Here is a 25,306-nt window from a genome sequence, read left to right on the forward strand (position 1 = left end):
AATCTTGACATAAAATAAAAGGTACACAATGAAATCATGTATTTCAAGTTTCATTCATTGAGTTATGGCTATATATTGTGGACATATGAACTAACAAAACACACTCATCTGTCACTTTTTAGTCCACTTCAATAATCAGGGATGTAAGCCCATCAGAAAAACAGCCAAAAGACGTCTTACTTTCCGGAATTCCCAAACATTCTGGATTACTGGAGGCCAAAATAAACACAAAATGCACACTTGTGGTTATTACTAACTGACTTCCATCATAAAAAAACAAAAAAACAAGTCTTTCAAAATAGGATATACATTTTTATTTGTATTTAGTATTACATAAACTAATACAACTATTTAATAACAAAAAATGACAAACAAGAATTATGGCATTTTTACAATAATTGTGGATGGATTTGTATTGGTTAAATATGTGAAAGTGCATATATTTGAATAACAATTAGACTTGGTTTGAAATTCATTTGTCATCTGACACAAGTTGTGGCAAAAGCTAACAAATATTTTGACAATAAGGTGAATGTGAGCTAGTTCCTTCCACCATATCAAGACACAAAAACAACATATCTACTTGTATTCAGATGTTCTTTCTACCATATCTAGAAACAGTTTTAATTGTTCAAAAGCTTTGCTTTTTATTTTGATTAAGAAGCAGCTTTTTTTTTAACTACAACATAACACTGTTGGCAGATAACTTAAAAAAAATTTCCAGCTACATTGAACATCAAAAATAACATAGGATGCTGCAAGTATGTCATGTTTATAAATTTATCCTCTGATGTTGGTACATGAAATATTGTGTCCAATTGTCTAAGCTAAACATAATGCTGAAATAATTTCATATACTAATGGCATTTGGTATTTCTGATGGATGTAGCCATTCATATGGATGTTCTCTCTTTTGGTTGCGCTCATCAATTGTTTTACCAACTTTCTCTAAGTCTTCTCGGAATCTACAATGAAAACAAGATGGTGGAATACTGGAATACAACAAACGAAATAATATCTAAGAATAATAAAATCAGTTTAAAGTTTTATTTCAATGGTGTTGTCTGGCTTTAGATTTTTGAGTGCCTCACAGTACTTTTAAAACATCAGGCTCCTATGAGCCTGTATCATTCACCTGTTATTTTTTGCCAAAATAACTTTCAAATAATGTAACTAGATTAGTTGTTGAATATAGAATGAAAGGTATGTAGTACTTGAAACTGTGTTCATTTTTGCTGCTTTTTGCATTTTTGCAGTAGTTTCAGAGAAGATCTCCAGTATATGACATACACAACAATTAGTCAAAAATAGGAGTCATCCATTGTTTTTTGAAAATTGGCATTTATGTAGATCAGGTATTGCTGATAATTATACTTTAATAGTGGCTATGAACCTTGTACAGAAAATAGACAAAAACTTGAAAATTAGCCACAAATAGTCTTTTGTCCTAAGTCAGGAATCTGATGTACAGTAGTTGTCGTTTGTTTATGTAATATATACGTGTTTCTCGTTTCTCGTTTTGTTTATATAGATTAGACCGTTGGTTTTCCCGTTTGAATGGTTTTACACTAGTAATTTTGGGGCCCTTTATAGCTTGTTGTTCGGTGTGAGCCAAGGCTCCGTGTTGAAGGCCGTACTTTAACCTATAATGGTTTAATTTTTAAATTGTTATTTGGATGGAGAGTTGTCTCATTGGCACTCACACCACATCTTCCTATATCTATTTTAAAAGGGAGTTAACTCCTTTAGAAATCAGGTGATCATTTTGGTGAGAACTGGAAGTAGATAGATCTTCACATATTGAACATTTATGCTTTGTCAGTTTTTCAAAAGTTTAAAATAACAACACCAGTCAATAGCAATAGCTCACTTAGTAGCCTTATAGGCCCATGTGAGCTTAAAAGCATTATTTAAAAATACAACTGTTACACTTGCTTTTGTTTACCAAAAACCTAAAATCTTTGATGTAAACAGTTCATGTTACTGACTGGTGCCCCTTATAAGTTTAAAATTGTAATTAAAAAAAAAACATCAGAAATATTAACACTGTCTTAAGTGTAAACTTACTCCTCTACAACTTGTATTGCGGGTGGATCTACTATCAACTGCTTCTCAAAATTACCAAGATCTTTTGTTGTCTTCTCACTAAGTACTTTTGTAATGGACATTAATGTCAGAAGCTCAGCTCTGTTAGGAATAATCTTCAAGACAGTTTCAAAGTCTATTGGTTCCTATAATATCAGATTTGAAAACAAATTAAAGTCTTTCTAAAACTAAAGATATTAGAACTATTGACAGTTGTTTATATATAGATTCTACAACTGCATCGAGTGTGATACGATATTTATCCACTAGAGACAGCAAAATTTTCAAATTTAAAATGCCAGGCTAGCTGAGCGTTTTAAATATTTAAAATTTAACTGTCCAGAGTGGATAAATATAGTACTACACCAGATTTGGTGGTGGAATCTGTTTCTCTGATGATTTTCAAATAAGCTGGCAAAATTTTTCCTTCTTTTCTAGTGATCTGCAAAAAGATGTGTTCTTTCAACGTGACGTCATCAGACATGGTCAACTTTTTTCATGCAGTCCCAATAGGAAATTCAGAGGAAAGCAGGAAAATTCGACGTTATGAACAGATTTTAACCAATGAAACACTGAGATAAAACAAACCACATTTTGATTAAAATTCTTATTATACAATGGGTGCAGATAGAAATATTTTGACGCAGAATTAGAGAAATGTATATATATATATTGTATAATGGAGCCGATTTGTTTGTTTTCAAGTAGCTGGTCTGCATTGTTCATCTTTGATATCTTATTTTCTATTTGGTTGCTTATATACAAAGGAATTTCCTGAGACAAGTTCTAGTGTTAGGAAGTACTTGGGATTTTCATGAGATATGTGCAAGGATGTACAAAAAAGCATTCTTATTCATTTTTTTCTGTTTTTCCCTTCTTATGTATTTTTCTATCTATCAAAAAGGCAAGTTAATTAAATGCATATCTGTTTTATTATAATTTGGTTATATAATAAAGCTTACTTACCTTATCCTTGGGTGGAGCTCCATGCATAATAAATGGGTATGAAAATGGAGCTCCATATTCGTCATACTGTTGGAAGCTGGCTGCAGCATGACCAACACTACATGTATAGATAATGGCTGTCAATGTCACCACTAGCTGGTCAATTGTTTCAAATTGCCCATTATTTGGAACTCCCTGCAATATTGTAACATAGTATGTAAATGTAATTTGTGAGTGGAAAAAATTATTCAATTATTTTATACAATCTGCTCCTCGAAATGAAATGGCATTAATTAATCTTGAATTTTGGTTGGTCACGTAAAGTCCCAATTATAAATGTTTACAATTTCTGAATTTACAGTATACAGAATCTGCTTGCTCAGAATGAAGTTATGCAACAATACCCAAATAAGTATATGCTACATTAATTGATTTAAATTTGATTAACCGCCAGTGGCAAATATTTTAAGCATAGTAAGAACAATGTTATATATATACATGTACTGTAATATAGGGTTATTGCATGAATATTGGGGTATATTGTCCCGAGTAGAATTTTATATTGCACGAGCTTGCGAGTGCAATATATGTTCTACGAGGGACAATATACCCCAATATTCATGCAATAACCCTTTTTTTGTATAGCAATATAATATTTGATAGTATAAATTGGTATAAACTGACGTTTTGTCGTTGATGACGTCATGAATTTTGAAGATTTATTGCACTAGTGCAATAAAAGAATTTATTGCACGCTAACTTTTGGTTACTTTCTGTGGGAAATATTATATTGCTATACAATAATATAAATTACTAACCAACATTCCACAACCACCATCATCCCTTGACTTAACAATTTCTGCGCCCCAGTTCTGGATTTCACAGTCACCCTTCATTGAACCTTCTTCGGCTAAAACACACAAAACAAAGTTATCTTTTAATAACTATTGATTATGATTAAAGCTTATTAATCTTAAATGTAATTAAGTTCTATTTGAAGACTAGCATTGGTGTAAATATACAAAAAATACAAGTAACAATAGATAGGTTGTTGCAAATTTATAAATGTTGTCTTTAGAAAATGTTTAATGTTTCACTGTTGATGACCATGAAACATTGTTGAGTTCTCCAGTAATCAATAAACTATAATAATAAATTAGGACAGACACATTGCTGGAATTTGTTGTTCATAAAATTTAATTCAGCAAAAATATGAATGCTTGAAATTTTAATTAGTCATCATAGAATACTGACAAAAGACACTGCCCCAGTGTGATGGACACTCTGATGACCTACAAGTATTTTAAAAAGAAAAACCAGTAAAAATCTATCATGTTAAACACAAACTATTGCAACATTTGGGTTAGATTAAAGATCAAGCTGAAAAAGTTGTTCACAAACACAAATTTCTAAAAAGCAGAACTAATCCATATTAATTAAAGTAGACTTACAATAGTATATGGTCACATATTTCTGAACATAACTTTTGATGGTATCATAAAGGAGAAGAGCATCATCCCTCATATGATAGGTATCTTTTAAAATAGACTGGTCAAGAACCTGAAAGTAAAACATGTTCACATTAAGCAACATTTCTATAATTTCATAATGATGTCATATTCACATATATATAACACATATCGAAGATGCCTGCAAGTTAAATATTTGTAAAAATTATTGTCTTTATATTTTATTTTCATAAACATTTAAGAACTTTATTGTAAAAATAAAATAAAATTGGAATAAAACATCTGAATTTGACATTAAAACTTGGATACAATCCATTTTAACTTAGTGACTTTAACTTCTAATGCAAATCATGGATATTTAAATAATTATATTGTTTAAACTACATGTCACAATTGCAAGACCAAAATGCAAAAAAGCTGTTGGTTGAACAGATAATTCTGAGAATTTAATAAACCTGTAAATATATTATAAAAGCAGAAATAATGTTGCAAAAGCACTGAGATGCCAATTTTACAACAAGCATTCTGTTAATATTGCATGGCAATACAAAATCCCTTACCGGTTGAAAATAAATTTGATTGGTGCAAAATTCTATCTTGATCTACTTGTCATGGTGTAAACTATATAACAAATATCAAGTCAATATCTTCAAGCATGACAAAAAAAATGTTGAAAACTGATTATTAAAGGGAATTTCAAAGTCCATGGACCATAACTCTGCACAAAATCCTCAGACCAGAACAAAATTCCAAATTGATTTGTAGCTAGTCATGATAAAACTATATACCAATTTAAAATCAATATCTTCAAGCATGAAGAAAACAAGAGACTCTCCAAAGCCTGAATCGCTCACCTTAATTTTTATGGTTAAATCTCTCATCAATGATTATTTTGGCTTTTCAATTTATTTAAATGTTCTTTGAATCATCCTATTTTCTTCAAAAGCAAAAAAGAAAATCATTTTCTCCTATGTTCTATTTTAGCCATAGGAGCTATGTTTCTTGACATACAAGGAAATAAAATATAAAATTTATACTAGATACTCTGAAACTCATTTAGCCTAAGTTTGGCTGAAATTGATACAGCAGTTTCAAAGGAGAAGATTTTTTAAAGTAAGTCAACATGATGAACAAATTGTGAAAAAAGTCTTTAAAGGGCAATAACTCCTTAAGGGGTCAATTGACAATTTTGGTCAAATTGACTTATTTGTAGATTTTATTTTGCTTAAAATTTTTGCTATTAATAGTTTATCTGTATCTATAATAATATTCAAGATAATACCCAAAAAATGAAATTTTTTCTCTTAAATCATCAATTCAGGGGCATCATACCTGAAAAACCAGTTAAACAATTTGGCTGAAAATTTCAGGACAGGTAGACCTTGACCTAATAAATACTTTAACTTCTTGTCTTATTTGCTCTAAATGCTGGAGTTTTTGAGATATAAGCCAAAAACTGCATTTTACCCTGTGTTCTATTTTTAGCCATGACGGCCATGTTTTTTGACGAAATAGAAAATAAAACAAAAAATTTATTTTATTCACCCTACTGATCATTCAGTTGAAGTTTGGTTGGATTTGGTTGAGTAGTTTTAGAGGAGAAGACGTTTTAAATTTAGCAAATATGATGAACAAATTGTGAAAAATTGTCATTAAAGGACAATAACTCCTGAAGGAGTCAATTGACAATTTTGGTCATATTAACTTATTTGTAGACCTACTTTGCTGATCATTTTTGCTGTTTACAGTTTATCTTTATCTATAATAATATTCAAGATAATGACCAAAAACTGCAAAATTTCCTTAAATTTACCAATTAAGTGGCAGCAACCCAACAATGGGTTGTTTGATTCATCTGAAAACTTCAGGGCTGATAGATCTTGACTTAATGAAAATTTTTACCCCATGTCAGATTTGCTCTAAAGGCTTTCGTTTTTGAGATATAAGCCAAAAACTGCATTTGACCCCTATGTTCTATTTTTAGCAATGGCGAGTTTGTTGATAGATCAAAACTTCGGATACAATTTATTAACTAGATACCCTAAGGAACATTCAGTTAAAGTTTGGAAGTATTTGGCCTAGTAGTTTCAGAGGAGAAGATTCTTGAAATAGTTTACTACTACGACGACGACAGACAACAGACGATGGACGCCATGTGATGGCATAAGCTCACATGACCCTTTGGGCCAGGTGAGCTAAAAAGAAGAGAAAACTTCTAGTCATGATTTTAGTCAAAGGACCATAACTCTGAACAAAATTCGAACTTGATCTGTAACTTTTCATGATAAAACAATACACTTTATAATATCAAATCAATTTCTTAAAGCATGAAGAAAGAAAAAATTGTGGAAAACTGATTATTTTGTGAATTTTGTCAGTTTGGAAAAGATTCAAAATTTATGATAAAAAAAAGAAAAAGAATCATGATGCACTGAATTAAAAAATCTATAAAATGTCTCCCTTGCATTTTATATTCTATTTATCATGCAGCAGATATTTGTTTTTCTTTTTGATTATGTCCCATCCTACTATTATTTCTTCAATAGCATAATTTATGAAATTCTCAATAATAAACTCATGCAAAATTGTAAGTAATAAAATTCAACAATTTGAACCAACCCCTCTGCTCTTTAAATTTTCTGGTAAAGTTCCATCTACATCCAATCTCCAGAAATCCATGCTGAAATTTGAAAACCAATGCATGTTAATTCTTTTGTTAAAAATGTACATAAATAACAGAGGAAGTAAATTAACATATAAAACTAGAGGCTTTAAAGAGCCTGTGTCGCTCACCTTGGGATTTATGAGAATATTAAACAAAGTAAGCAGATGGATTCATGACAAAATTGTGTTTTGGTGATGGTGATGTACATCTTACTTTACTAAACATTCTTGCTGCTTACAATTATCTCTATCTATAATGAACTAGGCCCAGTAGTGTCAGTGGAAAATGTTAGTAAAAATTTACAAATTTATGAAAATTGTAAAAAATTGACTATAAAGGACAATAACTCCTTAGAGGGTCAATTGACCATTTCAGTCATGTTGACTTATTTGTAAATCTTACTTTTCTGAACATTTATATTGCTGTTTACAAGTTATCTCTATCTATAATAGTATATAAGATATTAACCAAAAATAGCAACATTTCCTTAAAATTACCAGTTTAGGGGCAGCAACCCAACAACAGGTTGTCCGATTCATCTGAAAATTTCAGGGCAGATAGATCTTGACCTGATAAACAATTTATTCCCACTCAGATTTGCTCTAAATGCTTTGGTTTCTGAGTTATAAGCCAAAAATTGCATTTTACCCCTATGTTCTATTTTTAGCCATGGCAGCCATCTTGGTTAGTTGACTGGATCACTGGACACATTTTTAAACTAAATACCCCAGTGATGATTGTGGCCAAGTTTGAATGAATTTGGCCCAGTAGTTTCAGAGGAGAAGATTTTTGTAAAAGATTACTAAGATTTACGAAAAATGGTTAAAAATTTACTATAAAGGGCAATAACTCCTAAAGGGGTCAACTGACCATTTCGGTAGGTTAACTTATTTGTAAATCTTACTTTGCTGAACATTATTGCTGTTTACAGTTTATCTCTATTTATAATAATATTCAAGATAATAAACCAAAACAGTAAAATTTCCATAAAATTACCAATTCAGGGGCAGCAACCGAACAACAGGTTGTCTGATTCATCTGAAAATTTAAGGGCAGATAGATCTTGACCTGATGAACATTTTTACACCTTGATAGATTTGCTCTAAATGCTTTGGTTTTTGAGTTATTTGCCAAAAACTGCATTTTACCCCTATGTTCTATTTTTAGCCATGGCAACAATCTTGGTTGGTTGACCAGGTCACCGGACACATTTTTTAAACTAAATACCCAATGATGATTGTGGCCAAGTGTGGATGAATTTGGCCCAGTAGTTTCAGAAGATTTTTGTAAAAGATTACTAAGATTTACGAAAAATGGTTAAAAATTGATAATAAAGGGCAATAACTCCTAAAGGGGTTAACTGACCATTTTGGTCAGGTTAACTTATTTGTAAATCTTACTTTGCTGAACATTATTGCTGTTAACAGTTTATCTCTATCTATAATAATATTCAAGATAAAAAACCAAAACAGTAAAATTTCCTTAAAATTACCAATTCAGTGGCAGCAACCCAACAACGAGTTGTCTGATTTATCTGAAAATTTCAGGGCAGATAGATCTTGACCTAATGAACAATATAAACCCTGTCAGATTTGCTCTAAATGCTTTGGTTTTTGAGTTATTCGCCAAAAACTGCATTTAACCCCTATGTTCTAATTTTTAGCCATGGCAGCCATCTTGGTTGGTCGACCATTTTTTAAACTAGATACCCCAATGATGATTGTGGCCAAGTTTGGTTAAATTTGGCCCAGCAGTTTCAGAGGAGAAGATTTTTGTAAAAGTTAACACCGGACCGTGAAATTGGAATAAATACTCTAATTTGGCATTAAAATTAGAATGATCTTATCAAAGGGAACATGTATACCAAGTTTCAAGTTGATTGGACTTCAACTTCATCAAAAACTACCTTGACCAAAAACTTTAACCTGAAGCGGGACAGACGGACAAAAAAGGACGGACGAACAGACGCACAGACCAGAAAACATAATGCCCCTCTACTATCGTCGGTGGGCCATAAAAATGGCTTAAATTAATTCTTACTTTCCCATCGCCTTTCTTTTTTTTTTAAATTTTGGTCAATATCCACCAATCAAAGATGATGTTGAAAAATCTCACCTCTTTCTCATTAAGTGGAAGGCACCTTCAATTCCACCATTTGAAGTTTTGTCAATGAAACCTCCTTCATTAACCAGTACACCAAGACCAAGACTGAATAAAACAATTGGTTGTCATTAATATATCAGTTATGACAGAACTACAGTTATTTAACTATTTACATTACTAGGACATTTTTCAGCTCTTTTATAAATGTTCACCACAAAAAAAGTCATCTTTATAACAAATCTTTTCATTTTTGTACATGTATGTTAACTAGAAAAAATACAAATCATGGTAACCTGTTTTTATCTTAACTATTATGTTAACTAAAGATACAAGAGATAAAATAAAGCAATTAAAATACAGAATCAAAGTCACCTGTTTTTATTTTAATCAAGCTACTTTTGTACGGGGAAAATGTGAACTATATTCTTATTTTCTAATTAAATAATATAATACATACAAGTTTATAGATATGAGGTAGATAAAATGTGGATTAAGTAATCTATGTACAGGATGGGATTGTGAAAGGTTTCTCATTGTCGCAACACATATTCCTTCCATCATAAAATGGGTGAAATCTGAAAAGCAAAACAAGTTATTATTTTATGCATGTTTTGCTTTTAACTTTCAAAGTTTTCTTTTAGAAATATAAGTATGTGTCATTCAATTCTTATGTTATTGCATTGATAGAGATAAATGTACAAATTTTCATAACTATTCATGTCCAATGCTTTAAAGTAAGTAAGAACGAATCACCAAATAAAGTGAACAAAACCTCTAAGTTTAGTCGTACAAATTAAAAATAATAATAATAAAATCCTAAATCAGTTAAAACAATATTTTTCAGAAGAGATGAACTTGCAAGATAACTCAAAGCATGCATAATGTATGTTGGATTTAAATATTTCTTGCTGCTCTCGTTTTTAAAAAGATAAGACCATTGGTATTCTGTGGTTTTACACCGGTCATTTTTGGAGCCCTTTATCGCTTGCTGTTCGGTGTGAGCTAAGTCTCTTTATTGAAGGGTGATCATAGAAAAGAAGCATTAATGTTATATGTTAAAAATGTTTGCATTTGTACATTTTTGTTTATAGAATCTTGAATGAATAAGTGGTTGATAAAGGTGGTATTGAATATATATTAAAGCTTGTCTATAGTAAACTATTTGACTACATACTTAAATGAGTGAGAGCTTGATGGTATGTAGAATCAGCTAGATTGTACCACATCTTTGCTAACATCCACACATATACTGGATCAGATGGTAAAAATACCTGTTATATGATAAGAAAAAAATTATTGCAAGGGAGGTAATTCAAATATAATTTGGAAAAAAAAAGAAATTTGAAAAATGACATTTTAATTGAATAGCCCTTAATGTTTTTTACTTCAGAAACATGTTGAAATCTAAAACTACCAAGTGAGACCATTTTTTTGCCATGATAATATTGTATAGACTTGCAATAAGTAGGCTTATTGTGCCCCTTTAATAGCAGACTTGTTTTTGTACTGTTACTAATCACAGTTTATGACTGAACTCAGTACAGACCCGTCAAAATTACATTTAATTGATAAATTCAACAACACTTTAAATAAATCAAATGTATTCGGTAATAACTGTCCTTTCCTGGATTTAGATATTTCGGTTTTAAATGGGAAACTACACACTAAAATTTACAACAAAAGAGACCATTTTTCGTTCCCTATTGTTAATTTTCCATTTTTAGATGGTGATGTTCCTTTGGAACCATCTTACGGTGTTTATATTTCACAACTTGTTCGCTATGCCCGTGTCTGTTGTGACGTTTTAGATTTTAACGAACGCAACCTATGTATTACTGGTAAATTATTAAACCAGCGATATCGTTACCATAAAGTACTTAAAACCTTTACTAAATTTTTCAATAGATATAAAGATTTGGTTTTGAAGTTTGGTTGTACCTGAAGAAAACTTATTTCAAACGGGATAGCACATCCTCATTTTTACGGAAATATTGTTAAGCGTGCCTGAACATTTAGAAATGATCCATGTAAACTTGTTGCTCCTTTAAATAAACTTATTCTAAAAGGTTACCTATCCAACACTGTAATGAGATCATTGAATATTGTTTTTATTGGTAAAAATAGTGATTTTGTTATCAGTAGATTAAAAGCTAACTAAATATTACTAGTATGTTATATACATATATATTTTCCTGGATCTACAATCTGTCGATACCTGTAACTTGGCATTGCACAAGGTCATGTTTTTCTCTGGTTGTTTATGACGTCTTTACACTAAATCCATTGTATGTTGGATGTGTACAGATTGATTGTTTAGTCTTAGAGGCATGATTTTTTTATTAGTTGTTACTGGCTTTGAACAAGCTGTCAGATAACTGTGAGTACTCTCAGATCTGTTCATTGTGTCTTTTTGTGTCGGGATGTATAAGTACCCGGCCACGTGCACTTGAATTTTTTTGTCTATCTGATGAGTTAAGCCTTTTTCAACTGATTTTTATAGTTCGTTCTTATGTTGTACTGTTATAGCACTGTCTCAGGTTAGGGGAGGGTTGGGATCCTGCTAACATGTTTAACCCCGCCACATTATTTATGTATGACTATGTGCCTGTCCCAAGTCAGGAGCCTGTATTTCAGTGGTTGTCGTTTGTTTATGTGTTACATATTTGTTTGTCGTTCATTTTTTTACATAAATAAGGCTGTGAGTTTTCTCGTTTGAATTGTTTTACAATGTCTTATCAGGGCCTTAGCTGACTATGCGGTATGGGCTTTGCTCATTGTTGAAGGCCGTACGGTGACGTTTAGTTGTTAATGTTTGTGTCATTTTGGTTTTTTGTGGATAGTTGTCTCATTGGCAATCATACCACATCTTCTTTATTATATTTCCAAGTGTACAACCACAACTAGGCTTCTTAATAAGACAATGAGTGGAAATGATACAGAAAGAACTGGATTCATTGATTTTTGTGGAAAATTCATACTTGGTGGACATTTAAATTCATGGCCATGGCTTTCCTAGGCCTATACCCTCTAAATCAATGAAAATGAGAACCCCACGAATAATAATGGATTTCTTACTGGATTTTCTGGTCCTTTTTGCTGAAATAACTGTATAGCTATCGGCATAAGATGGTTGGCATTGTTGAAATAAAACAAGGCAAATGGACAAGTTATCTACAAAAATTGTAAAAAAAGTCAAATACATATACACAACCAATAATTTTAATAAAATAAAATACACCTTCAAAAAGGTGGAATGTTTACCTTTTTTAAATCAAACTGTTTTCTCGTCATTTGATATTTGGCCACGGTTTTTTAATTTGTTGGTTTACGGATTTTCTCCATGAAAAAGTCGGGTCGGTCGGTCGGAAAAAAAAAAGAAAAAAAAGATCTTTCAAGACAGAAAACTGATATGCAAAATAAAAATATATTTCACCTTTCTAATATATGTTTGTCATACTATTTTTTCATCGTTCTTAAATTTTAGTTTGATAATTATTATTGCTCAGCTGTAAACATCGCATGACATTGTCTAATAATTTCCCGTAAAAAAAGGGGGGGGGTACACTGACAAAGACGAAATTAAATCGTCAATTCACAAACAAGAAAAACAGATTCACGTCAGTTATTTGACTTAGCTTTTAATCAAAACTTGGTGAAAAATAATAAGCACGAAAACTGATAAAGAAAAAAAAAGTAAAAACGTCGTACGAAAATAAGTTTCAACACACGTGTCAAAAACGTAATAGACTCGTCCATCGGAAAAACGAGAATATCAGGTTAAATAATCTGTTGTCATGCATTCCCGTTTTTTATCCAAATGGACGATATAATTTTTATTATCTATGAAACAAGAAAATATCAAATGATTTGTTAAAATTCAGTATTTTAACTTGATGTTTTGAACTTCCACCTGTCCACATTTGGACAAGTCTATTTATATGAGAACATGCATCTTACGGACTGGTGACAAATAAGGGAAACGAATTTATTGTGTAATTGGTTTTAAACACAGGTTTCGTTCCGCAAAATTATTTGCGCAAACAACATTTCAAGGTCATTAATAATTGATTTGTCTATTTTTAGAAACGTAAACTGAAAGTTTCATTTTTCACAACAGAAAGTGTCATCACTTCTGTTAGTGATTAATGCATTTTATTTCATAAAAAAGGATATTTTAATTATTTTTCAGGGATAATGCATTTCTTAGGGTCGGCGAGAATAAAAAAAAGCCTGAAAATTCGATTTTATTTTTATTTTGGAAATCGGCAAAATCGGGTCGGCGGATCCGTAAACCAACAAATTAAAAAATCCTGGCCTTTGGTCCCTAATCAAATATTGAAGAGTACAATTGATATTGCATCTTATCAATAAATATATAAACTAAAAGGAATACAATTTAATATAAGAAAGGTTGCTTGCTTTGTTATTAATGTACTTAAATATGTTTTTTATCTATACCTTTATGGGAAATTAGAGGAGGGACACAGGAAAGAAAAGTTTGGTTTATAAAATTGAAGAGTCCTCTAGATTCAACCTAAGTTCTATCAGTCATTTTGTAAAGAGACAAACAAGATACACAACAACCAACTACTAGATGCAGCTGAATATAACTCCCCATTAAAAACCAGAAACTACCCTTTTTAATATTCTTTGCATTCATTTACATAAATGAAAACATTTATATAACTGATCTAATTTGAAACACATAAATCTAACACATTAAAGAAACTGATAATTTGGCATTTACATAAGTGGGGCATAGATCAATAGATCTTATAAATCGTGCATTATTTTTTCTTAAAAATGAATTAAACAATAGTTATGTAACTTACAACAATTTCCTCTGACTTTGCTGGACAGCCTTCTAAGATTGCCAAGTCAATAATGAATAGTCTTTTAGCAGCCATGGCTTGTTGTATAGTCTTCCCTTCTAAAAATGGCTGAACCATTTCTTCAGTCACTCCAAATCTGTCAAGATGTTAAAAGATAAAATTACCATAGCTGCTTTCTTCAAGTAAATGAAGTAGTTTATATGCATGTTATTATCATGTGTTGAAACTCCAAACTACCAATACACTTTTATTAAAATACTAAATGATGATTTGTCTGATTCCTGTTTTAATAATATAAACAACAACATATTATACAAATTTTAGTGTTTAAAATATATGTGTATAGAAAACCCATCTCTATGTACACTAGAAAGCAGTCAATAATTACCAGTACCCTTTGAACTGTACCTAAAAGTCTGAAACTTTTTTGTTTTGTTTTTGGCAGATGTATGAATACCACTACTACATGCAGTTTGTGTTTTGTTCTAAGTCTATCTGCTTTGTATATATCTGATGAGTCAAGCCCTTTCCAGCTGATTTCTATAGTTTTTTCTTCTGTTGTACTATTACACCACTTTCCCTGGTTAGGGGGAGGGTTCGGCCTTCAAACATGTTTAATCTAGTCTCATTCTATATGTGTCTGTCCCAAATCAAGAACCTGTAGATAAGTAATTGTTGGATTATGTCTCACTCCATCATTTTGTTTGTCTTGTTATAAATTAACCTGAATTCATTTGAACTATCTCAACATGTCTTAAAATAATTTAAAGTTATACTTGTCTGGGATTGCAGTACACAGGCTGATGAGTAAAGAATTTAAACTGGCAATTCTCTGTCTCCCGAACTCTGCATCATCGTTAAAGTATTTTGAACCCTGTTAACAGAAGGTATGCATGAACTGCAAAATTAGAAATTATTGCAAATTTTGAAGAATTTACTAAAATTCAAGATTTTTGCAATTTTAGAAAATTATGCACTTCATAGATCAGAAATTTAGTTTTTACTTAAGTGATACGCATCCATTCACATTATTCAAAATAATAAAATTCTTGCAATAAATACTGCCAAATTGAACGGTTTACTTTATTGCATTTACCTTTTAAAAGTGTTTTTTGTGCATGACACCTAGCATATAAAATCCACATAAAAGATTTAGGTGTATCAAATAAATGGCATTGACCTTTTGTCAGGCATATTAATACTCTTGTATGATTTTGTTACTATTCACTGTGTAATAATTATGCAATAGCAGTACTCATATTCTGACTGAAATCATTGCAGTAATGATATCATAACAAAATACCATTTACTGAAAAGAGATAAAACTGGATGTGTCAAAGCGACATGAATGGCCCCATCTCAAAAAGTTGAAAAATTTGCAATTTCAATAACACATGTTGACACAAAAAAGATTGTAGTCTCACTTATCAAAAATCAGCTCAAAATGTGGAGGTGTAAAGTAACAAAGTGTATAACTGTGATTTTCAACAATTTTCAAAATGTATACCCTACATGTAACTTAAGTAGTTTTGGCAAAAATTAACGGAGTGGAACAAAACTTAAACTTGATCTGTAACTCATCATATGTAACTCACATCCCAAAAATCAGCCCAATATCTGAAAGTGTTTAGAAAAAAGTCTATATTACTGTGATTTTCAACAATTTATCAAAGTACATAGACCTTAATTTCGGCAAAAATTAGCTGAGCAAAACTTAAACTTGATCTGTAACTCATCTTGGTTAACTCACATGCCAAAAATCATCCCAATATCTGAAAGAGTTTAGAAAAAAAGTCTGTATAACTGTGATTTTCAACAATTTATCAAAGTCCAAAGCCTGTAATTTCGGCAGGAAATTTTAACTTGATCATGGTTGACTCACATATCAAAGATCAGCCCAATATCTGAAGGCGATTAGAAAAAAAACCTCAGTATAATGGTTTGTTACAGAATGACGGAATTTCAGACAAGGGTAAAACTATATGGCACCAACAACTTCGTTGCTGGGCCATACAAAGTTTCAATTAGCTATTCACATTTGTTTTAAAATGTACGTTTTTGTCGAGCCTTCGACTTTAGTCGAAAAAGCGAGACTAAGCGATCCTACATTCCGTCGTCGTCGGTGTCCACAAATATTCACTCTGTGGTTAAAGTTTTTGAAAATTTAATAACTTTCTTAAACTATACTGGATTTCTACCAAACTTGGACAGAAGCTTGTTTATGATCATAAGATAGTATCCAGCAGTTATTTTTGTAAAAATAAAATTCCATTTTTTCTGTATTTTATTTATAAATGGACTTAGTTTTTCTGCGGGGAAACATTACATTCACTCTGTGGTTAAAGTTTTTAAAATTTGAATATCTTTCTTAAACTATACTGGATTTCTACCAAACTTGGACAGAAGCTTGGTTATGATCATAAGATAGTATCCAGAAGTTATTTTTGTAAAAATAAAATGCCATTTTTTCTGTATTTTATTTATAGATGGACTTGGTTTTTCTGCTGGGAAAAATTACATTCACTCTGTGGTTAAAGTTTTTAAAATTTGAATATCTTTCTTAAACTATACTGGATTTCTACCAAACTTGGACAGAAGCTTGTTTATGATCATAAGATATTATCCAGAAGTAAAGTTGGCAAAAATAAAATTCCATTTTTTCTGTTTTTTACTTATGAACAGACTTAGTTTTTATGCGGGGAAACATTACATTCACTCTGTGATTAAAGTTTTTTAAATTTTAATAACTTTCTTTAACTATCCTGAGTTTTTACCAAACTTGGACAGAAGCTTGTTTATGATCATAAGATAGTATCCAGAAGTAAATTTTGTAAAAAAATTAATTCATTTTTTCAGTATTATACTTTTAAATGGACTGAGGTTTTCTGCCAGGAAACCAACACATTCACTCTGTGGTTAAATTTTTTAAAAATTGAATGACTTTCTTATACTATTTAAATTTGTACCAAGCTTGGACAGAAGTTTGTTTATGTTATGATCAAAAGCTAGTATCTAGAAAGGAAATTTTGTTAATATTTGGTACCTGTGTATCTGTATTTTATTTATAACTGGACTTAGTTTTTCCTCCAGTTAACATTACATACAGTCTGCAGTTAAAGTTTTTAAAACATTTATTCGATTCATAAACTATCCTGAAATTTTTACAAAACTTGGACAGAAGCTTCTTACAATCAAAAGATAGTATCAAGAGGAATATTTTTATTGATTGTTTTCCTAATTTGTTTTGAGACTGGGAGTTACAGCAAAAGTAGGCGAGACACTGGGTTCCACGGAACCCTTACAAATTTTTTTTGTATCATGTTATATTTTGTTAGTCTTGAATTTCACCTTTAGCATAAATACAAAATGTATAAGAATATAATTTGGAGATGTATGAGAATATAATTTGGAGATGTATGAGAATATAATTAGAGATAGTTAACTATGTCCAATATATATATAAGCCAAACAGTTGTCAAGGTTGTACAGAAATAGATATATACCCAGATCCTAACATGATTTAAGCTGTTCTGCAGAAGGACCTTTTGATTATGTGTGCTCTTAAATGTTTATTCGTATGGCTTTCCAAACTTTTGGATAAAAGCATACCTCAGAAAGTTGCACATGAAAATCATATCACAAGTTATATGAAACTAAAACTGAATGAATCAAAAAGAAATTTAGAGGGGGTCTAATTGGGGGGTTCTGATCCCAGATCCTGCTTACTGTTTTGTCAGATTCCCATATCCCCCTTACACTATGTACGTAAGCAATTTTCATTTTTTTATCGTTTCCCGGGTCCCGCTAGACCTCATTGCCTGTTTTCAAGCCACAAAAATTTGATTTTCATGTGTCACGCCTACAAAACATTGGCAATCCCGTGTCACTCTTAGACCCCAATGAGAACTACTTTAGACTATGAATGATGTTTTGAGAATGAACAGTACTGCATGTGTGTAGTATATATGCAAGTGGTTACCTCTGGAACACCAAAGACTTCTGTATACATATCCTTGATGTCATCTTCATCCTTCCAATGGAAGCCATTAGCTATAACTAACCTCTTAGTCTCTTCTGAATATATAGTGGTCTTATGTCCTATGTTGAACTGTTTAAGTATTCATGAAATTATTAGTAAAATCATGACAGCCTATCATATGTATCTTTAAAACTCTACCATTTTTCTAAGAGCAGTAACTTTTGCTTATTTTTTTTTACTATTTTATTAGACTTCATTCAACCCTAACAAGATTTTGAATTATTGAACAATAGGATATTTGAATGTACCACAAGCTCAACTGATAGTGGTTTTTTTTATTTAAATACAACTTGAACTTGATAGAGTTCTTCAAACTTAAAATGATAAAAAAAGATAATTGTCATATTAAAGCTTACATTTATATGAAATGACAAAATCTTATGTCAATGGTCATGATGGTACAATGTTACTGTAGACTGTCAAATATAACCACCCTGTTGAAATATTTTCAATCATGGAAAGGTCTATAGGTCAGTTTTTAATTTACAGATTTATTTATATAAACATTGACTCACTTGATAATCAAATGAAAACGTCTCATCCTCTGGTAGTTCTTTAACCTGCAAAATAAATCAAATGTAAACAAAGCGATGTATACATTCAAAAATAAAAATATTTTTGTGACTACTTATGGTACAGCACTGTACATGAAAATGAGATGATTTTTCTTATGATTTGAAATAATGAAAATAAAATTGAGAATGGAAATGGGGAATGTATCAAAGAGACAACAACCCGACCATAGAAAAAACAACAGCAGAAGGTCCCCAACAGGTCTTCAATGTAATGAGAAATTCCCGCACCAAAGGCGTCCTTCAGCTGGCCCCTAAACAAATAAATACATTTGTACTAGTTCAGTGATAATGAACGCCATACTAATTTCCATTGATGTTGTATCTCTCATTGTCTTTGATATACATGTACAAAGTAATGGTTTACTTTAACAAAAATTCTTAGTGAAAACCCTAAAATGAGTTTGTTAATTGCAATATCAAGTTTAACCAGATGCTCCGCAGGGCGTAGCTTTATACGACCGCAGAGGTTGAACCCTGAACGGTTGGGGCAAGTATGGACACAACATTCAAGCTGGATTCCACTCTAAATTTGGATTGTGATTAAATAATTGACACAGCATAGGTTTCTGACACAGAATGAATGTATTCAAATGAACTTAAAATTTTTGTTTTCTCTTAGAGCAATTCACTATGCTGTTGAATATTAATCCTCTCAAAAAAATGTTTGAAGAAATTTTCTTTTTATTTATGAAATTTCAAATGAGAAAAATTGAACCCAATTTTTTATTCACATCCCCCTTTCCCTTATTTCAAAACTGATCTCAATTCAAATTTTTAATGAAGTTTACAACAATGGCCACTCAATTAAATACATCATAAAATATTAAAATGTAAAAAAAGTGCTTGACATGTTATCACTGAATGGTAAAGATTGTTTTAATCTATCAGTTGGTAGTAAAAGTGAATATACATTGTATATTGTATATAACAAAGATTTAAGTTGATTCTGGACAAAGAAAGATAACTCCAATTAAAAAAAATTCTTGCAGATATTTCTTGCTTACTATACTGGACAAAGAAAGATAACTCTTAATTAAAAAAAAAATTGCTATTTCACAATATTGTGAAATTAGATATTTCTTGCCATTGCACAATATTGTGCAATTGAAAAGACTTGCTATTGCACAATACTTAATATAATAATTTTAGATCCTGATTTGGACCAACTTGAAAACTGGGCCCATAATCAAAAATCTAAGTACATGTTTAGATTCAGCATATCAAAGAGGCCCAAGAATTTAATTTTTGTTAAAATCAAACTTAGTTTAATTTTGGACCCTTTGCACTTTAATTTAGACCAATTTTAAAACTGGGCCAAAAATTAAGAATCTACATACACAGTTAGATTTGGCATATCAAAGAACCCCAATTATTCAATTTTTGATGAAATCAAACAATGTTTAATTTTGGACCTCGATTTGGGCCAACTTGAAAACTGGGCCAATAATCAAAAATCTAAGTACATTTTTAGATTCAGCATATCAAAGAACCCCAAGGTTTCAATTTTTGTTAAAATCAAACTAAGTTTAATTTTGGACCCTTTGGACCTTAATGTAGACCAATTTGAAAACGGGACCAAAAATTAAGAATCTACATACACAGTTAGATTCGGCATATTAAAGAACCCCAGTTATTCAATTTTGATGAAATCAAACAAAGTTTAATTTTGGACCCTTTGGGCCCCTTTTTCCTTAACTGTTGGAACCAAGACTCCCAAAATCAATACCAACCTTCCTTTTATAGTTATAAACCTTATGTTTAAATTTCATAGATTTCTATTTACTTATACTAACGCTATGGTGCGAAAACCAAGAAAAATGCTTATTTGAGTCCCTTTTTGGCCCCTAATTCCTAAACTGTTGGGACCGAAACTCCCAAAATCAATACCAACCTTCCTTTTGTGGTCATAAACATTGTGTTTAAATTTCATTGATTTCTATTCACTTTAACTAAAGTTATTGTGCGAAAACCAAGAATAATGCTTATTTTGGCCCTTTTTTGGCCCCTAATTCCTAAACTGTTGAAACCAAAATTCCCAAAATCAATCCCAACCTTTCTTTTGTGGTCATAAACCTTGTGTCAAAATTTCATAGATTTCTATTAACTTAAACTAAAGTTATAGTGCGAAAACCAAGAAAATGCTTATTTGGGCCCTTTTTGGCCCCTAATTCCTAAAATGTTGGGACCAAAACTCCCAAAATCAATACCAGCCTTCCTTTTATGGTCATAAACCTTGTGTTAAAATTTCATAGATTTCTATTCACTTTTACTAAAGTTAGAGTGCGAAAACTAAAAGTATTCGGACGACGACGACGACGACGACGACGACGACGACGACGACGACGACGACGCCAACGTGATAGCAATATACGACGAAAATTTTTTCAAAATTTGCGGTCGTATAAAAACTAATACAAGTACCTGAGCAGGTAGTCCAGGCACTTTCACTTGTAACTCATATTCTTCTTTCATATTCTCTAATTCAGCCAATCTCATTTTTTGGAAAGGATCGTCTTGTGGCAGGCATGTGTCTATATTGTTGAAAAAGTAATGAATGTCTGCTTTGATCCACTTCATCACTGTGAATAAAGATGTGATGTCTGATTCCACGTTAGTTACCTCAATCCAATCTAAATACCAGTTGCAGAACACACCTTCAGTGTCATGCCATAGCTCGATTCTTTTGACTTCAGGTATGTCAACATCAAAATCAACTGTATAGTTATCAATGCTGCCTCTATCAAAATTGTTTTTGAAGAAGGTATCAAGGTTAACCTTGGTTGTTTGAAGACCTTTTCCATGCAGTATTATATATACATTGGCATCTATTCCAGCTCCCTTTTGGTCTCCAGTTTTGACAGATATTGTATAAGACGGCATAATGAGGGAACTTTCAGTCTTCAAGTAATTTACCTGTTGATGAGAACAAAAATAAAATTAAAACGGTTATTTTTTGCGTTCCTTCCACCTGAGCCTACCTGATAAAATTTGATGCCCCAGACCAGAAGACTTTATTCAGACTTGTAATATTTTGCTAAACATTGTTTAGACACAATAAGGAAAATGTCTGAATATTGGTCTTCTATTAAACTGGCAGTTGGAAACGATTTTGGTGGAGAACAATGGAGAATGCAAATTGCTTTTAATGTGTTTTTTTCTTGTCTAAAACATGTATCTTATGTTGGTGGCCGAATTTTTTTTTTTAAATCTCTACCTAACCAATTATTAATAATTTATACAAGACATGGGTACATGTAGGTAACATCATGCAAAGAAAGAATTGTTTAGGGTAGCCTTAATGATATTTACATTATAATGAGTTTACTGATTTTTGACTAACAAAACAGATTTACAAATGTAGCTGTTGTAAAAGTTACAAATTCTATAATCCTTCATGAACTCAAATCAGACAGAAAGTACCATAGCATTAGAAACACAATATTGTAACAGAATATATAATTATACACTTGTATGCATGACCAAGTTCTAGGTGATTAAAAAGCAAAAGGATTTTTAACTTTGATGAAGCAAATTGTGAATCACCCTGCCTAACCATTCAAAGAGTCTCAACTACAATGTACTAGGCTGTCCCACACTACTGTATTCTACTTGAATGTGTGACAACTCTACCAATAAGTCAGACTTTGACTGTACATGCTGTACATGAAATAAAATTAGACCCAAATTCAATAAAAAAAAAGCCTAGGTAGAATTTGTTTCATTTTCATGTATTTGTGGAATTCTTTCTTTCTTTTTTTGAACATAAAGTCTTTAAATAATAGGTCAATTCTGTCATTTTTTTTTATGATTTAAAGTAAACTGAACCAGCTAGAATGCTAACTTTAATAAAGACTAAGAATACACATACATTTTGTAGACAGTCAGGGGAACGAGTTATTTCTTAATCACTAATTCAAGTAACATTTTGTCAAGAAATGTTAAAGTTAAATGGGCTTTCTTTAATAATTAAATATTTAAGTACTGTAGTACAAATAAATCACCAGACTAATTTATTTACTGCTTATTATGTTGCTAAAATTATTGAAACCAAAATCTGTGTTTATTATGTTTACAGGATGACCGATTGACCGGTCATTTTAGGTGATGACCTTGTACTGAATCTGGGTCAATGACATTAAAATCACTTGTTTAAGTATCATAGTGTACATTTTTGTACCTCTGTATATTTTCTTAAAAAATATCACTTCTTTGAGTATTAATATTTTAATTACCCCATCTAGTTTCAAGAAATGTCTAATAATAATTAGACTATCTAAGGCTTCAGTGATTCCCTATATAATCAACTGAATTTTTCCCACAAAAGGGGAGGGGGAGGGGACTGGACCCTCTAACACCACTGGATCATCATATGCCTTCATATTAGAAAATGATTTTATATATGCAGGAATCAGGATTGAAACTTTATTTTGTGGGAATAAGGGATTTAATCTTGTAGGAAGCTGGATCGGGACTGGAATCAATGAATATTTTTTTTGGAATCAGGGAAACAAAAGTTATTCTTTTGTGGAATTTAGGATGACACCCACTACAACCGCCCCTCTGAATCTCATTTCATCATTATAGAGTCAAAACTCTACTGTAATACTTTGTTTGAGTGAAATAGACACTAACTACACAATGGCTTTGTCTAGGGTCCAAGTTGACCAATTGACAGTCCGAGTCAATGGCAGATCCAGAACTTTTTGTAAGGGGGGCCTGCTTCAGTGATTCCCTTTACATTCAAACAAATTTTCCCACGAAAAGGGGGGAGTCTGGCCCCCCTTTCTCCACCCCCCTGGATCCTCCTATGCGAGTTGTATTCAAGAACAGGTTGCATTGGTTTTATTGTCGATGATTGGAGTGTTCTCCCATTCTCCTTCTTCAGCCTTCAATACAAATGTATTTTGTCTATACACCTTATCGCTATTCCCGCTTGACCCGAGAATCTGTTCCGCTTGAACTATTGGCGTCATACAACAATCACTTTTCCATTGTGGCGTCAGATATTTTGAATTATGACGTCAAAATTTTACGGGACCCTGTATGATGTCCAGTTATGGCGGACAAATAGCGATAAGGTGTATTATTTGCTCCTTTTTCACTGCATTTGTCTCTTTTTCAGCTATTTTGTAAAATGTGAATTTGGTTTGCTTGCTTTCATTTATGATGTTTGCTTACTTCTTTGTTCTGTGTTTGTCTATTTATGTGCAAAATATTCTATATTATGTGCTTGAGAATCAAAATAAGATTGTTATTCTTTTTTTTTTTGCAATATCAAGTTGGCTAGCAGTAAGTTAACAGATATAATTTGTCCGACAATTTAAAATGCAAATGAAATGTACTTACTTATATAGAGTTTAAAATAAATTTGACTATTAAATTTATCCCTGTTCACATGCAAGCTACAAAATCGATGTACCAGGTCTAGTTCATTCAGAGGTTTTATGCACAAAAAACTGTGAATTACTGAATAGAACTGGTCCCAGACCAGTAGATTCTGGATCCATTCGGTTCAAAAAAAATATAGCGGTTACTCACACCATGCATCAAAATAACGAAATATCCACCTCTCAATAGTCAAACAAACGATCAAAACCATTATGACATGTGCTAGAAGTTGTAGAAAAAGAGAATGATGACTTGTTTTTTTTATGATAATGATTGAAAAAATGACGGGAAAACGAATACAGAAGAATGAAATCAAGAACCGTAACTCTTTATTTTGTAAATGGGCATGCCGCTAATAGAAAATAAATGTTTTCTTTCGATTCATTCCAATTAAAGTATATTCATAAATTCTACGTTCTGCATTTGATGAGTTCCTCTTTAGAAAAAAATATTTCAACGTTCTGTGCCACAGGTGCTTGACAATGTGGACAGAATACCCTGAGTGGGAGTATCCCGAATGACACCCCTTCTAGTTTAATTTTGATTTATTTTTTATTAAACGTTTATTTAAATTGTTTTCACTTGGAATATATGTCGAAGTTACTGACAAACAGCATTTGAGATTTTTGCCAGTCGACTGATATGTATCTCTAAAAATTAAAATCCTATATGCAGGTGCGCCTCCCCCCCTAAATGATAAATCCGACTCTGGTAATGTTAAGGGCATACGATACAGTTTTGATCCTGTATTTACAAGTTCGTGAAAATTTGCATATAGGCTATTTTTTACCTAATTAAATCAAATATGTAATAAAAAAATATACCTTCATGTGCTACTTTTTGAGTAAAATGAGGTCGAAATTTTGTATATTTGCTCAAAATTCAGATTTGTGCCCGTAATTTCTTTTTCGAAAGAAAGACATAACTTTTTTGTTATAAAAGATAAACACAAATTTTTTTTGGTTAAATAATCGGTAATTTCTGTATTTTATAAGTATCCTACAAAAATATGAGTTTTTTTATTCAGAAATAGCCGGACAAATAGCCACTCCGTTTATCAAATGTTCATGAATTGAGGAAAATACGTCTTTTTTTTGCTGCATGTTTATCAAAATAAAAAAAAAATCCTCTATTTACAGTTTTATAAAATTTGGGTCACATAATCACCCTGCCAAAAGAAACAAATTGCTGTGTTGAAAAATAGG

At 31.5% G+C, this 25,306-nt stretch overlaps 1 protein-coding gene across 2 annotated transcripts; it reads right to left on the minus strand.

The window, feature by feature from the left end:
- Positions 1-291: 291 nt before the first annotated feature.
- On the minus strand, positions 292-24,408 carry LOC134683269 (allene oxide synthase-lipoxygenase protein-like). Of its 2 annotated transcripts, none has more exons than XM_063542462.1 (16): positions 24,252-24,408; positions 21,135-21,626; positions 18,654-18,698; positions 18,079-18,207; positions 14,876-14,973; positions 14,100-14,235; positions 12,343-12,438; positions 10,442-10,538; positions 9,725-9,842; positions 9,280-9,372; positions 7,119-7,179; positions 4,482-4,590; positions 3,849-3,940; positions 3,052-3,225; positions 2,068-2,231; positions 292-965 (listed from the first exon to the last, which is right to left on the minus strand). In XM_063542462.1, the coding sequence occupies exons 1-16, from the start codon at positions 24,258-24,260 to the stop codon at positions 851-853; spliced, it is 2,028 nt and encodes a 675-aa protein (XP_063398532.1). In that variant the 5' UTR covers positions 24,261-24,408; the 3' UTR covers positions 292-850. The 2 variants fall into 2 exon arrangements, with proteins under 2 accessions (XP_063398532.1, XP_063398540.1); XM_063542470.1 differs by having other exon boundaries at positions 24,060-24,253.
- Positions 24,409-25,306: the final 898 nt, after the last annotated feature.

The sequence above is a fragment of the Mytilus trossulus genome, chromosome 1 (assembly GCF_036588685.1).
Source record: "Mytilus trossulus isolate FHL-02 chromosome 1, PNRI_Mtr1.1.1.hap1, whole genome shotgun sequence".
In the NCBI taxonomy this organism is placed as follows: domain Eukaryota; kingdom Metazoa; phylum Mollusca; class Bivalvia; order Mytilida; family Mytilidae; genus Mytilus; species Mytilus trossulus.